Source organism: Cucurbita pepo, chromosome LG13 (genome assembly GCF_002806865.2).
Source record: "Cucurbita pepo subsp. pepo cultivar mu-cu-16 chromosome LG13, ASM280686v2, whole genome shotgun sequence".
In the NCBI taxonomy this organism is placed as follows: Eukaryota; Viridiplantae; Streptophyta; class Magnoliopsida; order Cucurbitales; family Cucurbitaceae; genus Cucurbita; species Cucurbita pepo.
In genome coordinates, this window is record NC_036650.1 from 5,109,185 (window position 1) to 5,121,060 (window position 11,876).

The 11,876-nt window shown below is 34.6% G+C and overlaps 3 protein-coding genes across 3 annotated transcripts; 2 read left to right on the forward strand and 1 right to left on the reverse strand.

The window, feature by feature from the left end:
* The first annotated feature begins 1,025 nt into the window (after window positions 1-1,025).
* LOC111808345 (cytochrome b-c1 complex subunit Rieske-4, mitochondrial-like) lies at window positions 1,026-4,111 on the forward strand. Its single transcript, XM_023694267.1, has 2 exons — window positions 1,026-1,353; window positions 3,195-4,111. The coding sequence occupies exons 1-2, from the start codon at window positions 1,164-1,166 to the stop codon at window positions 3,836-3,838; spliced, it is 834 nt and encodes a 277-aa protein (XP_023550035.1). The 5' UTR covers window positions 1,026-1,163; the 3' UTR covers window positions 3,839-4,111.
* A 1,025-nt stretch (window positions 4,112-5,136) lies between these two features.
* LOC111808346 (cytochrome b-c1 complex subunit Rieske-4, mitochondrial-like) lies at window positions 5,137-8,915 on the forward strand. Its single transcript, XM_023694268.1, has 2 exons — window positions 5,137-5,486; window positions 8,025-8,915. The coding sequence occupies exons 1-2, from the start codon at window positions 5,306-5,308 to the stop codon at window positions 8,666-8,668; spliced, it is 825 nt and encodes a 274-aa protein (XP_023550036.1). The 5' UTR covers window positions 5,137-5,305; the 3' UTR covers window positions 8,669-8,915.
* Window positions 8,873-11,127, reverse strand: LOC111808347 (protein COFACTOR ASSEMBLY OF COMPLEX C SUBUNIT B CCB1, chloroplastic). The gene is made up of 4 exons (XM_023694269.1): window positions 10,688-11,127; window positions 10,470-10,594; window positions 10,201-10,353; window positions 8,873-9,230 (listed from the first exon to the last, which is right to left on the reverse strand). Exons 1-4 carry the CDS (start codon window positions 11,000-11,002, stop codon window positions 9,044-9,046), a joined length of 780 nt encoding a protein of 259 aa, XP_023550037.1. The 5' UTR covers window positions 11,003-11,127; the 3' UTR covers window positions 8,873-9,043.
* Window positions 11,128-11,876: the final 749 nt, after the last annotated feature.

Sequence of the window (11,876 nt, forward strand, 5' to 3'; positions counted from 1 at the left end):
ACAAGTTAATGTATATGTTTTTAATTTTATAATAATCTTTTTAACTTTTTATTTCAGAAGTTTTAAAAGTTAAAAGATAATTATATAAAAGATATATTATATTAGGTATGTTTTTTTTATTATTTACAAATGGTATATAAATATTATAAAATAAAATAATTATGGTATTGACATATATTTTCTATACATAACAAATTTACAAAGAAAAAATTATAAAATTATAAAAAAGAAATATACAAATCATAAAATTATTGAAGGTAAAATTAGTTAAAAAATACAGATGTATTAAAAAATACTAAATTAAGAAAAAAAATATATCTTAAATTTAGTAAGATGGGTTAAAAATATTTTAAATTTTAATTTTTTTTAATAATATTCTTAAAATTATATAAAAAAAAATCATTATTATTAATTTTAGAGCGAAACTATGATTCTGTTTTGAGAATACTTACTGTGTTTCAAAAATATCTTTTAAACTTTAAAAAGTTTTATCGATACGTTTCAATTAAAAAAATTAAAAATACACTCACATGATACTCTATTTAAAAAATATCCATAAATTAAATAAAAGTACCATTAACATTTTTACTTAAAAAAATATTAGATAAAAATTGTCTATTACATCTCATAAATTATCCTTTAAAATATTTTTTAAATGTGACGCTAAATGTAAAAATATTTATTTATTTATTTTTTATTTTTTAAGTTTAAGTGTATTTTTTTAAGTTAAAAAAATAAGTTTAAATGTAACTTTTAAAACTAATTTTGAAAATTTAAAGATATTTAAAAAATATTTTTAAAATGTTTTAAAAAGTTGAAGAATATTTTATTGAAGTTTCGTGTATTTTTATTAATTTAGCTTAAAATAATTAATTAAAAAATAATTATGTTTCATCGCAGTTAAAGGGTAGATTTGTTCGAGGTGGGCCCCAAGATTTAGTTGCAGAGGGCAAAAGGGTCAAGAAGAAGAAAATGTAGAGACACGTGTCAAAATGCTCACCGTCTATGCCAAACTAGTATGGGGTCAAATTTCTGCTGCAAATTGGGGGAAAAAGAAGGCGGTTTTGCAGCCACCGTTCCGATCATCCAATTCCCTCGAAACCCTGTTTTTTTCTGTTCCATTTTTTTTTTCCGGCGGAAGTTTACGATTTTTCTTGACCAAGATGTTGCGGATTGCGGCGAGAAGGCTCTCTTCACTCTCTTCCTCCCATTTCAGGCCCACTATTGCCTCTTCTTTGCCTGGTTCTCACAAGATCATCGATGGCGGTGATTCCGCCCCTTCCAATGATTTCAGATCCGTCACCTCCTTCAACACCTTCCCTTTTGGACCCTTCTTCGATCGTAATTGTAGAGGTTGGAATTTGTTTGTTTCTCGTTTCTGGTTTTAATCGATTTATGACGTTTTTTAGGGCTTGATTTTGTGGACATGTGTTGCCTTTTTTGTTGCTTGAAAGGGAAAATCCTTATTTTATATCTGACTTGCAGTATTGTGTCACTTGCTTGTGTAGCGATACTTGTTTTTTAGCTGTAGATGGTGTTCGATAATCGTCTTTATTGATCTGCTCTATGTAGGCAGCATCAGGATGTTGAATCATGTTTTGCACATTCATTTCTCGTTGTGAAAATAGTGTTTTTGGGGCATATCACTTGGCCGATGCAATGACTTCCTCGTAGTGTTCATGTTTGAATCTTCCACCGTTTATTGTCCAAATCTTTAACTTGTTCTACCATCGTGTTTGCACTGCACATTCATTTTTCATTTTGGATCCATTGAATTGTTATTTACAGCAATAGGATGATATCCCATTGCTGAAGCAACCCCTTCTCTTTGTTTTCCAATTCTTTCACTGTATGCTTTTATATATATGCTATACTGCTGAGACTCGTACTTCTCTAAGGAACTGATGTTTCAAATGGTACAAGGTTTTGGTGGTTCGATTGTGGTTGCTATGGTGTCCACTTCGAGTGTATAAGTTTAAGTGCGAGAGTTGTGTTTCTTCTTCTCTAAGAGAGGTTAGAATCATTCAGTTTAGAGTTTATGTTCTGATAAAGTTCAGTGCATTAATACCTGTTAGAAACTCACCATCCAGGTCCTACAACGAACCGAAAGAATGAGCTTTATATGAAGCTAATCGTTTCAATTCCTCATGCAATACCTGATAGAAAGAAAGAAAAAGCCTTGACCATTTTGGGGTTCTAACCCATCAGAAAAGCAATAGAGGCATATTTCAAGGATGAAGGGTGATGGAGATGAGGACAGAAAGGCAAAGGGGACTAATTCCCACCAACAATTCTCCCTAGTAGTAAATTTTAAGCACTTGAAGAAAGAAAACCAAACAAATTAGCTTCCAAAGGTTCTTGAATGTGCCTTAAACCTCACAAATTGAAAGGTTGCACTCAACTCAATGAGGCCTGTATGCTCGCTAAATGCTACAATCCTATGGCACTATGAAATAGACTCCAAAGGGAACCATAGCACCATTTTGTGAGTAGTTGCATATTCTAAGGTCCTCTGGAAGAATTATATTCGTGCATACTGATCGACCCTTTGGCAAGAAAGAAACAAGAGGATTTTTCAAGATATCTTTTGTAATTTCATACTATCAATGATTTTTTTAATCCCAAATATATATAGCTTCCTTCTCATCTATCTTTCAAACTACTCAAATCACGCTATTGTTAAATGTGGCAATCATTTATTTCGTATTTGTTTCAGCAAAATTGCCGGGCCATTGTGACCCAACTTTTTGGTTTTGGACATTTACTCTGAATCTCTGGTATCTCCTCTATGCACGTTTCTACATTTACTTCTAGGTTCCAACTTTTGAGATCTCTGACAATCAAATGTCATAGAAAATAACCTTTACGTGTGCAACTGATTGGAGTTTCTTTTACTCCCAAACTTTTTGTGAAAGTCGTCGATTGAAACATTGGCTTGAAATTTGTTAGCACTCTGGAAACAGTTTAGAGGCTTGCTTGTTTTCTTGTTTGTAACCTTCAGTGGAGAAGGTGTACTGGCATGTTATGATTTGGTACTCATTAAATGGTTTAGACGTTGGCCATTCTGTTCTAGGTGATTGATTGGATGATTGCTTTTCAATTTTTATTATGTAATTCAGCCCTTTTATTATGAATGATTCTTTCTTTCTCCTACGGTGAAGTTTTATGATTTTATAGAAATAACTCTTTGATAGGTTTTGCTTCTGATGCATTGACTTCAACAAAGGAAACCGACTTAGTTCCAGATGTTCCTGCTACTGTAGCAGCCGTTAAGAACCCTACTTCAAAGATAGTCTACGACGAATACAATCATGAGCGATTTCCTCCGGGTGACCCCAGCAAGCGTGCATTTGCATATTTTGTATTGTCAGGTGGTCGATTTGTCTATGCTTCTTTGATTCGTCTCCTTGTTCTCAAGTTCGTCCTTAGCATGTCAGCCAGTAAGGATGTTCTTGCTCTGGCTTCACTTGAGGTTGACCTTTCAAGCATCGAGCCTGGTGCTACCGTGACAGTTAAGTGGCGTGGAAAGCCAGTATTCATCAGGCGTCGAACTGAGGACGATATTAAGTTAGCAAATAGTGTGGACATTGGATCTCTTCGTGACCCACAGCAGGATGGCGAGAGAGTTAAGGATCCAGAATGGCTTATCGTGGTCGGCGTCTGCACGCATCTTGGCTGCATTCCCTTGCCGAACGCTGGCGATTACGGTGGGTGGTTCTGTCCATGCCATGGTTCCCATTACGATATCTCCGGTAGGATCCGTAAAGGACCAGCACCATACAATTTGGAGGTACCTACCTATACCTTCTTGGATGAGAACAAGCTCTTGATTGGTTAAGAAATCAAGCTCTTTTTCTGGGTCTATAGTGGTTTGGAACCTTCATCAATGATAAGATAATGTCGAAGATCTACTGCTGGCACATATATATACTTTTCTTCCACGCAATTTCTTTGAGTTAATATTTGTGTAATGAGAATACTGTAGCTGTATCTTGGTTGGTGCATGAATGAATCTGAATAAGTTGCTTGAATGGGTGTTGGGACCCATAAGGTGAGATCTTGTGATTTTGTAATTGACTTGATAGTGAAATAGCTACCAAATTTTGATTTATTTTGATTTATTTTGATTTATTTCATTTCATTTCACCATGAAAGCTCGGTTTCTTAACATTATGGTCGAAAATAGGGACAATTTGGGTGAGAAATGTCCTTGCACGTTTTGCCGATATATAGAACGACTAGGGTCGTTCCTCACCTTCCAGATTTGGAGAGACAAGGAAACGTTCTTGTCGTTCTAGGGAATTAATTCTACTTTAATTTCATCTTATGCTGTTCTTGATGCATGGGATAGGCTAAATTAATAAAAATATTTTTAAATTTTATATTTTCTTTAAAAAATAACTTTTAAAAAAATTTAAAAAATATCATCTTAAAAAAAAATATTTAAGAAATTTTGAGAATATTAGTTAAATTTTTTTAATAATAAAAAAATATCTATGAACTTAAATAGTATTTTTTAAATCCTCTTAAAAAGTCAAGGGTCATTTTTAAGCCATTTTAAAATCAAACGATAACTTTTATTCCAAACTAATGGTAAATATATAAATATCATCTTAAAAAAATATTGATGAAAATTTAAAAATATTAGTTAAACTTTTTTAATAATAAAAAAATATCTATAAAATTAATGGTTAAACGGGTAATTTTTAAGTCATTTTAAAAGACAAACTGTAATTTTTATTCAAAACTAATAGTAAATATATAAATATCATCTTAAAAAAATTATTTATGAAATTTTAAGAATATAAAAAAATATCTACAAAATTAATGGTATTTTTTTAAACACTCTTAAAAAGTGAAAGGGTAATTTTTAAGCCATTTTAAAAGTCAAACCGTAATTTTTATTAAAAAATTAATAGTAAATATATTTAAAGTTTAACTGCATTTTTTTAAGTTAATATTTAAATTTTCAAAAGATTAGAAGTATTCTTAAAATAAAATAAATAGTAAAGAGTATTTTTATTAATTTAACTTTAAAATTATAAAATGAAGCGGTGGAGTAAAATAAATATTTTGAAATTACATTAATAAGAATAAAACCTTACTAAAAAAAATCGAAGTATAACGATAGCTGAAGTAAGGTAAACAAGGTTGAGGTCAAATATATATTGCTCATACCACTCCTGCGAATCGGGGGAAGAAGACCGGTTCTGTTCTTCCATCGCCTCCTCTTGAATTCTCAATATCCTTCCAAATCCAACCCTCCTTCTCCATTCATTTCTGCATAACCAAAAGGTGGACGAAGATGTTGAGGATTGCGGCTCGAAGGTTCTCCTCACTCTCTTCTTCGCATTTCAGGCCCACTATTTCCTCTTCTTTCCCCGGTTCTCATAAGATCGTCGATTCCGGTGATTCCAATGATTTCAGATCCGGTGGATTCTTCAACACCTTCCCATCCGGACCTCACTTTGGTCGCAATTGTAGAGGTTAGGACTTGGTTCTTTATTTCTGGATTTCTTTTTGTTCTTCCTGCTCGTGGTCGATTCATTTCGTTTTTTAGGTTGTTTTTGTCGCGATGCGATGTCCTGTTCGCTGTTTGAAAGGGCAATCCTTGTTCAGTTATCGTAGATATGGATCGGTATTCATCTTTGTTGGTCCACTGTTTGATTTCTTTGATGATTTTGAATCATGCTATTGCTTATTAGTTTCTCGTTTTGAAAATAATGTCAAAATGTGAAAGGTGTTTTTTGGTATTCTCGGGGCATTTTAACGATATCATCTTCACCGAAACAATCGCTTTCTTCTTCGTTGGCAGTGTTTTTTGAATTGATTCCTGTAAAAGCTCACCATTATCAATATGGGATCTTCATTACCTATTTTTTCCTGCATTTTGTTGGGTATAATTTATTGTTGTTGAAAGAGTATGGTTGTTATCTACAAAGTTTAAGCCATTGTCTTCCCCATGTAGAGTGTTTTTGTTACTATTGGGATGAGTTTGATCAACTGCTTGAATTTGAATTATACCATCAACATAATTTGCTAGCAGTATTTTAAATTACTCTACGAGAAATAGAGATGTTTTTTGATCAATTAATCTACGCAACAGATAAGAAGGTACGGGGGGATTGTTGATCCTGTTACTTGTATGAAATAATGTAGAACTAGCATAAGAAAAAATGAACTAGGCTATAGGGAATTCCAGAAGCATCCATTCATAAGAATTTCTGTTTTCAGTATTGTAGCGTCTTTCAATTAGTTTGTTTCAGCATCCTTTCAGAAGTGTAGGTCTTTTCTTTGGAGATCCTCCGGTTTCTTTCTTTCTAGGTGTGGAAATTTCTTCTTAGTAGACGCCTTTTAAAAACCTTGAGGAGAAGCCTGAAAGGGAAAGCCCAAAGAGCACAATATTTGCTAGCGGTGGGTTTGGGTTTTTACAAAGGGTATCAGAGCTGGAAGCCGGACACTGGGCGATATACCAGCGAGGAGGTTGAACCCCGAATGGGGGTGGACACGAGGCGGTGTGCCAACAAGGACGTTGGGCCCCGAAGAGGGATGGATTGAGAGGGTCCCATATCGATTGGAGAAGGGAACGAGTGCCAACGAGGACGCTGGACCTCGAAGAGGGATGGATGGTGAGATCCCACATTGGTTGGGAAGGAGAACGAAACATTCTTTATAAGGGTGTGGAAACCTCTCCCTAGCAGCATTTTAAAAGCCTTGAGGGAAAGCCCAAAGAGAACACTATCGCTTGGGCTAAAGCTTGAGGCACACATCTCCACAAAAATCTAGCTTTAGCTTTTCCTCTAAGGCTTCAAAAAGCCACTCCAAAACTGTCTCTGGAGTGCACAAAGTCAGGCCAAAATGCTGTACAATCTGACCCCAACCTCAGACACTGGAGGAATAGGTGCTCTGGATTTTCTTCTCCCCTTAATCACAAACTCCGAACCGATGTCGATAGATTCCAATTTCCAAGGTTCCTTTGTATTCTGTCATGGGTATTCAAGCTTTTGTAAGCAAGATTCTAAAGGAAAGCTTTTTACATTGTTTGGGACATTAAACTCCCAAATCATAGCAATCCTAGGGAATTTATTTCTCAAGGGACCAGCAAGCTTTGTCCATACCATCTCCCAGCCTTGCAGTATCTATCAATTCTATCAACCCAATCCAACTTTCAAATTCTCTATCCGTTATATCTCTCCTAAAATCAAGATTCCAATCATTGTTCCCCAAGTTGCGGTACTTTCGAACTGTTTTTCTGAGATATAAGGAAAAGATCCGGGAATGAATCCTACCCATTTGTCTCTCCAGAGCCCTGCTCTTTTTTGCCTTGAAGTTTTTGAATTTGAAGAAAAACACACTATTTCTTGCAATGTCGAACCGAGGTTTGTCTTTTGATGTACCTTTTGGTGGAAGGAAAGCCCGCCCTAAAGGCGCACGCCCGGAAACACTAAAGATAATCCTTTGTGAAATAGCTTCACAGTTTCTGCTAAAAAAAAAAGATTGGATCACTTTAGTCGTATTGCATTGGCACTGAAATTCGAACTCACCTTGAAAATCCTTAAAATTTGCTCTAGAAATTAGGCATAGTAAGAACAATTGCACAATGCTTTTGTTATCTTGAGAATTGATCTTCTATGCCTCTGCAATGCATCAAACTGCTTCTTTATGAAACAACTAATTCAGATCAAGTTTTATCACGACTAATTGTGGGGCTTTACTCCCTAGCTTTGTTCGAAAGTCGAGGATAGAAATATTGGTAAGAAATCTACACTGGAAATGGTTTAGAGGCCTGCTTTTTTATATATAGTGGCATTTTATAGTTTGGTTTTATGTCGGATACTTAAAATTAAACATTGAAAAGGCTATTATATCGTTCGGATTTGGAATCTGTCTTTAACGATTACTTGAATCGTTAAAAGGCCGAGCATGAGCTTTTCGATTATAATTTGTGATTCGACACTCTATGCAAGACTGTTTCTTTTTCAGTCTGGCGTGGTTTCATGATCTTATGGAAATGGCTCCGCTAGGTTTTGCTTCTGATGCATTGACCTCAACTAAGGATGATGGCTTAATTCTGGATATCCCTGCAACTGTAGCTGCCATTAAGAACCCTTCTTCAAAGATCGTCTATGACGAATACAATCACGAGCGATTTCCTCCTGGTGACCCCAGCAAGCGTGCATTTGCATATTTTGTATTATCAGGTGGTCGGTTTGTCTATGCTTCTTTGATTCGTCTCCTTGTTCTCAAGTTTGTCCTTAGCATGTCAGCCAGTAAGGATGTTCTTGCTCTGGCCTCACTCGAAGTTGACCTTTCAAGTATTGAGCCTGGCTCTACCGTCACAGTTAAGTGGCGTGGAAAGCCAGTATTCATCAGGCGCCGAACCGAGGACGATATTAAGGTAGCAAATAGTGTGGACATTGGATCTCTTCGTGACCCGCAGCAGGACGAAGAGAGAGTTAAAAATCCAGAGTGGCTTATCGTGGTCGGCGTCTGCACGCATCTTGGTTGCATTCCCTTGCCAAATGCTGGCGATTACGGTGGATGGTTCTGTCCATGCCATGGTTCCCATTACGATATCTCTGGTAGGATCCGTAAAGGACCAGCACCATACAATTTGGAGGTACCTACCTACACCTTCTTGGATGAAAACAAGCTTTTGATCGGTTAAGAAACCGATCTCTTATTTTCGACATAACATAAGAGGTTCGAAACCCTCGAGTTATATCAAAAGCAGATATAAGCTGCAGACATGTTTTGTTTCATTTTAGAAATCTTTATTGCAGTGAGAACACTGTAACACTACTTGACTCATGAATGAATCTAAAATAATTTGACTGAATGAGTGAAAGAGAGAGAGATTAGAAGATCCATGTGGCCATATTGAATTTTGATGCTATGATTCATGTGTTGGAAAATTGTTGTACGAGTTTCAATTCTTTTCCAGAATCTGGACTGATTGAATGTAACTCATGAAGATTCCTACAACTATGGTAAAGAAAAAAAAAAAAAAAAAAAAAAAAAGAAGAAGATGAACTGATAATAATCATTGCTCAAAAATACCTTTGACATAGACCATGCCCTTTTCACTCAATTGAAGCTCCTTTCTCATTTGCTCTACCTGCTGGTCATCTCCTTGAACAATAATCTCTCCCAGGCTTCCATCTTCTCCAACTATCATTTTAACTTTGATCTCCTCCTTTCTTGATGCTTTCACCCAGTAATATGCTCCTCTGCAGTTTTCCAAGAGCCTCAGATTAGATTATAACGTTCTATCAGATATCTCAAATTTTAAGATCATAGATAGAATTTGAATTTGAGAGACCTGTTTATGATATTATTAAGACTTCCTTTATAAAAAGTTAATTAAAATTTTAAGATCATTGAATTTATGTATCTATATGATAGAGACTCGAATTTTCTACTCGCATATTATTGAGTTCAATTATATATGCATCTATTAGATTAAAGAAAAGGAGTAACACTTTGATCAATGAAATATATGCATCTATTAGATAAATTGTAGTTCATACAATTTGAATATATGCATGTGTATGATAGATACTCGACTTATTGAGTTCAATTATATATGCATCTATTAGATTAAAGAAAAGGGTAACACTTTGATCAATGAAATATATGCATCTATTAGATTAAAGAAAATGGGCAAACACTTTGATCCGTAGTAATTTACTAAGTCATATTTTGAAAATTAAAAAAAAATATTTTAAAAAATTTGCTTTTGTTTAGGAGATGAAAACCATAATTGGTAAATTGAGAAGAAGCAACAAAATTTTAAGATTTTAAAATAAAATAATTATCAAATGAAAGGATTAATTTATTCATTAGATCAGAAAATCTTGATCCAAACTTCAATCACAAAGCATAATCAAAGATGTAAGAAAATGTCAAGGTATATAGGATATTTATTTATTCATTAGATAAGAATTTTGAAAATTTTGAATATTCAAGTTTTGGATTGGGTAATGAAGGAGCTCATGATTCAAAGGCAGACGTGTTTGAAAGGATTAATTAAAATAGCTTTCGTAAAATCGATCTCAAATATGTCATTAATCATTCAAACTTCTTTGAAACATTGGTTTTGAATGATCAAGATTCTAGTAATTTCAAAATGGCTATCAAACAAGCATGCATGCCATGAGTCGGTGTTAATATATAGGCGAGAAGTTCAGTGGCACTTACGCTAAGGGACTCAAGCTGCTAAGCCAGAACCAATTGTTGCCAATATCTGGAAATGTTATGGTCAGAACAAGACCAACGCTGGCCAAGCTAATGCACGTACAAAATGTCAACAACGCCGCTTGGCCTCGACTCGGCACCATAGTTCCTTCAAACCTTCACAATTAAACATCAATCGAACATCCAGAAGTTAATTCAATGCAATTGAACCTAACACTCAGAAAAAAATGAATCACAAAATTGTAACAAATTCCAAAAGAAAATCGCATTACGTAATCGTTTCGCCTCTGTCTGTGACTTGGAAATTATTGCGAGTGAAGAACGACAGAATCTCTCCAGCAAACTGATTTGGCGCCTTCTTCGATTCTCCTTCACTAACGAATGTCTTCTTCACAACCTAATCGACGCGATTCAATCAATACACAACATAAACAGAGAAATAACAGAACGATGTAATTCGAATTGCACCGGAGGTGAATTTATAAATAACCTTGGATTTGACGGATCGCTTGATGAGAGACCACAGGCCAGGAACGGAGATGACGAAAAGGCCAAGAGAAGTGTAGTAACTGGCCGTGGAATAGCCGACACTCTCAGCCAGGAGGAAGGCGGAGTTGTGGTGGTCTTGAAAAGCGACGAGCGGCTCCACATTGACTCTGACCGCTACCGATCTCTGCGGCCTGAAATGAGTGCGAGGTCCGCCAAAGCATGGCCGTGGAGTTAGGTCTCCGGCGGAGAAGGAACTGGGAGGGAGAGATGGGGAAGGAAGAGGATAGAGATGAGATGGTAAAATCTTAGCCGCCATTAATGTCGACCAGAGAAAGGAGGGGGAGTGAGTTTGATGAAGAAGAAGAAGAAGAAGAGAGAGCCACAGCCACAAGCAAGAAGAAAAGGATAAAAGCTTTGCTTGTGAACGTCACTGCCGCATCTTGTGGTTGCCGTTAACCTTTCCACAGATTGGCTCACTTGTTCTTGAGCCGACTTCTTTTTTTTTTTTTTTTTTTTTTTTTTTTTNTTTTTTTTTTTTAATTATTATTATTATTATTATGTTCAATTACCATTTCGTCCAACAATTTTATATTTTTTATTAATATGTCCTAATTTTTTTTTAATTATTTAATTAAATTTTTTAAATTTAAAAAAAAAAAAATTTATTAGACATAAAATTAAAATAAAATTCAAATATTTGTAATATAAAATTAGAAAATATAAAGATTTATTAGAAATATTTAAAAAATTATAAAATTTCCTTCATATGTTTTTTTTTTTTTTACTATTATCATTTTTAAATTTAGGTATATATATATACACACACGTACATATACACGTACAACACAAATTAAAAAAATTTACAGGCTAAACGTGTAATTTTAATTTATTTTATTTTTTATTAATTAATTGGAGTTAGGATTGAGACGAAGACTAAAAATATTTGATACTGGAATCTGAAATAGGTACATTATATAGACCTAATTCAACGGTTTAAGATTTTTAAAAGCATTAAGTTTAAGATTAGCTAAAAAGTTTGATACTGGAATCTGAAATAGGTACATTAACAGTATTCGACAATACCATACGAGCTGGTCGAGATATTTACTTATCTCTTTGAAATCAAAGGTTTAAATGGTTTCTCGTTCACACTCAAAAAGGGACAAAAAAAAATTCCAAAATTTTTAAAA

Bases quoted from the DNA above. Each gene is read 5' to 3' on its own strand.
- LOC111808345 (XM_023694267.1), top strand. From the start codon at position 1,164: ATGTTGCGGATTGCGGCGAGAAGGCTCTCTTCACTCTCTTCCTCCCAT. The intron at 1,354-3,194 runs GTTGGAATTTGT...ACTCTTTGATAG, and splicing joins CTTCGATCGTAATTGTAGAG to GTTTTGCTTCTGATGCATTG.
- LOC111808346 (XM_023694268.1), top strand. From the start codon at position 5,306: ATGTTGAGGATTGCGGCTCGAAGGTTCTCCTCACTCTCTTCTTCGCAT. The intron at 5,487-8,024 runs GTTAGGACTTGG...TGGCTCCGCTAG, and splicing joins CTTTGGTCGCAATTGTAGAG to GTTTTGCTTCTGATGCATTG.
- LOC111808347 (XM_023694269.1), bottom strand. From the start codon at position 11,002: ATGGCGGCTAAGATTTTACCATCTCATCTCTATCCTCTTCCTTCCCCA. The intron at 10,595-10,687 runs GTTATTTATAAA...CGCGTCGATTAG, and splicing joins AGCGATCCGTCAAATCCAAG to GTTGTGAAGAAGACATTCGT. The intron at 9,231-10,200 runs GTAAGTGCCACT...GGAAAACTGCAG, and splicing joins AGCAGCTTGAGTCCCTTAGC to AGGAGCATATTACTGGGTGA.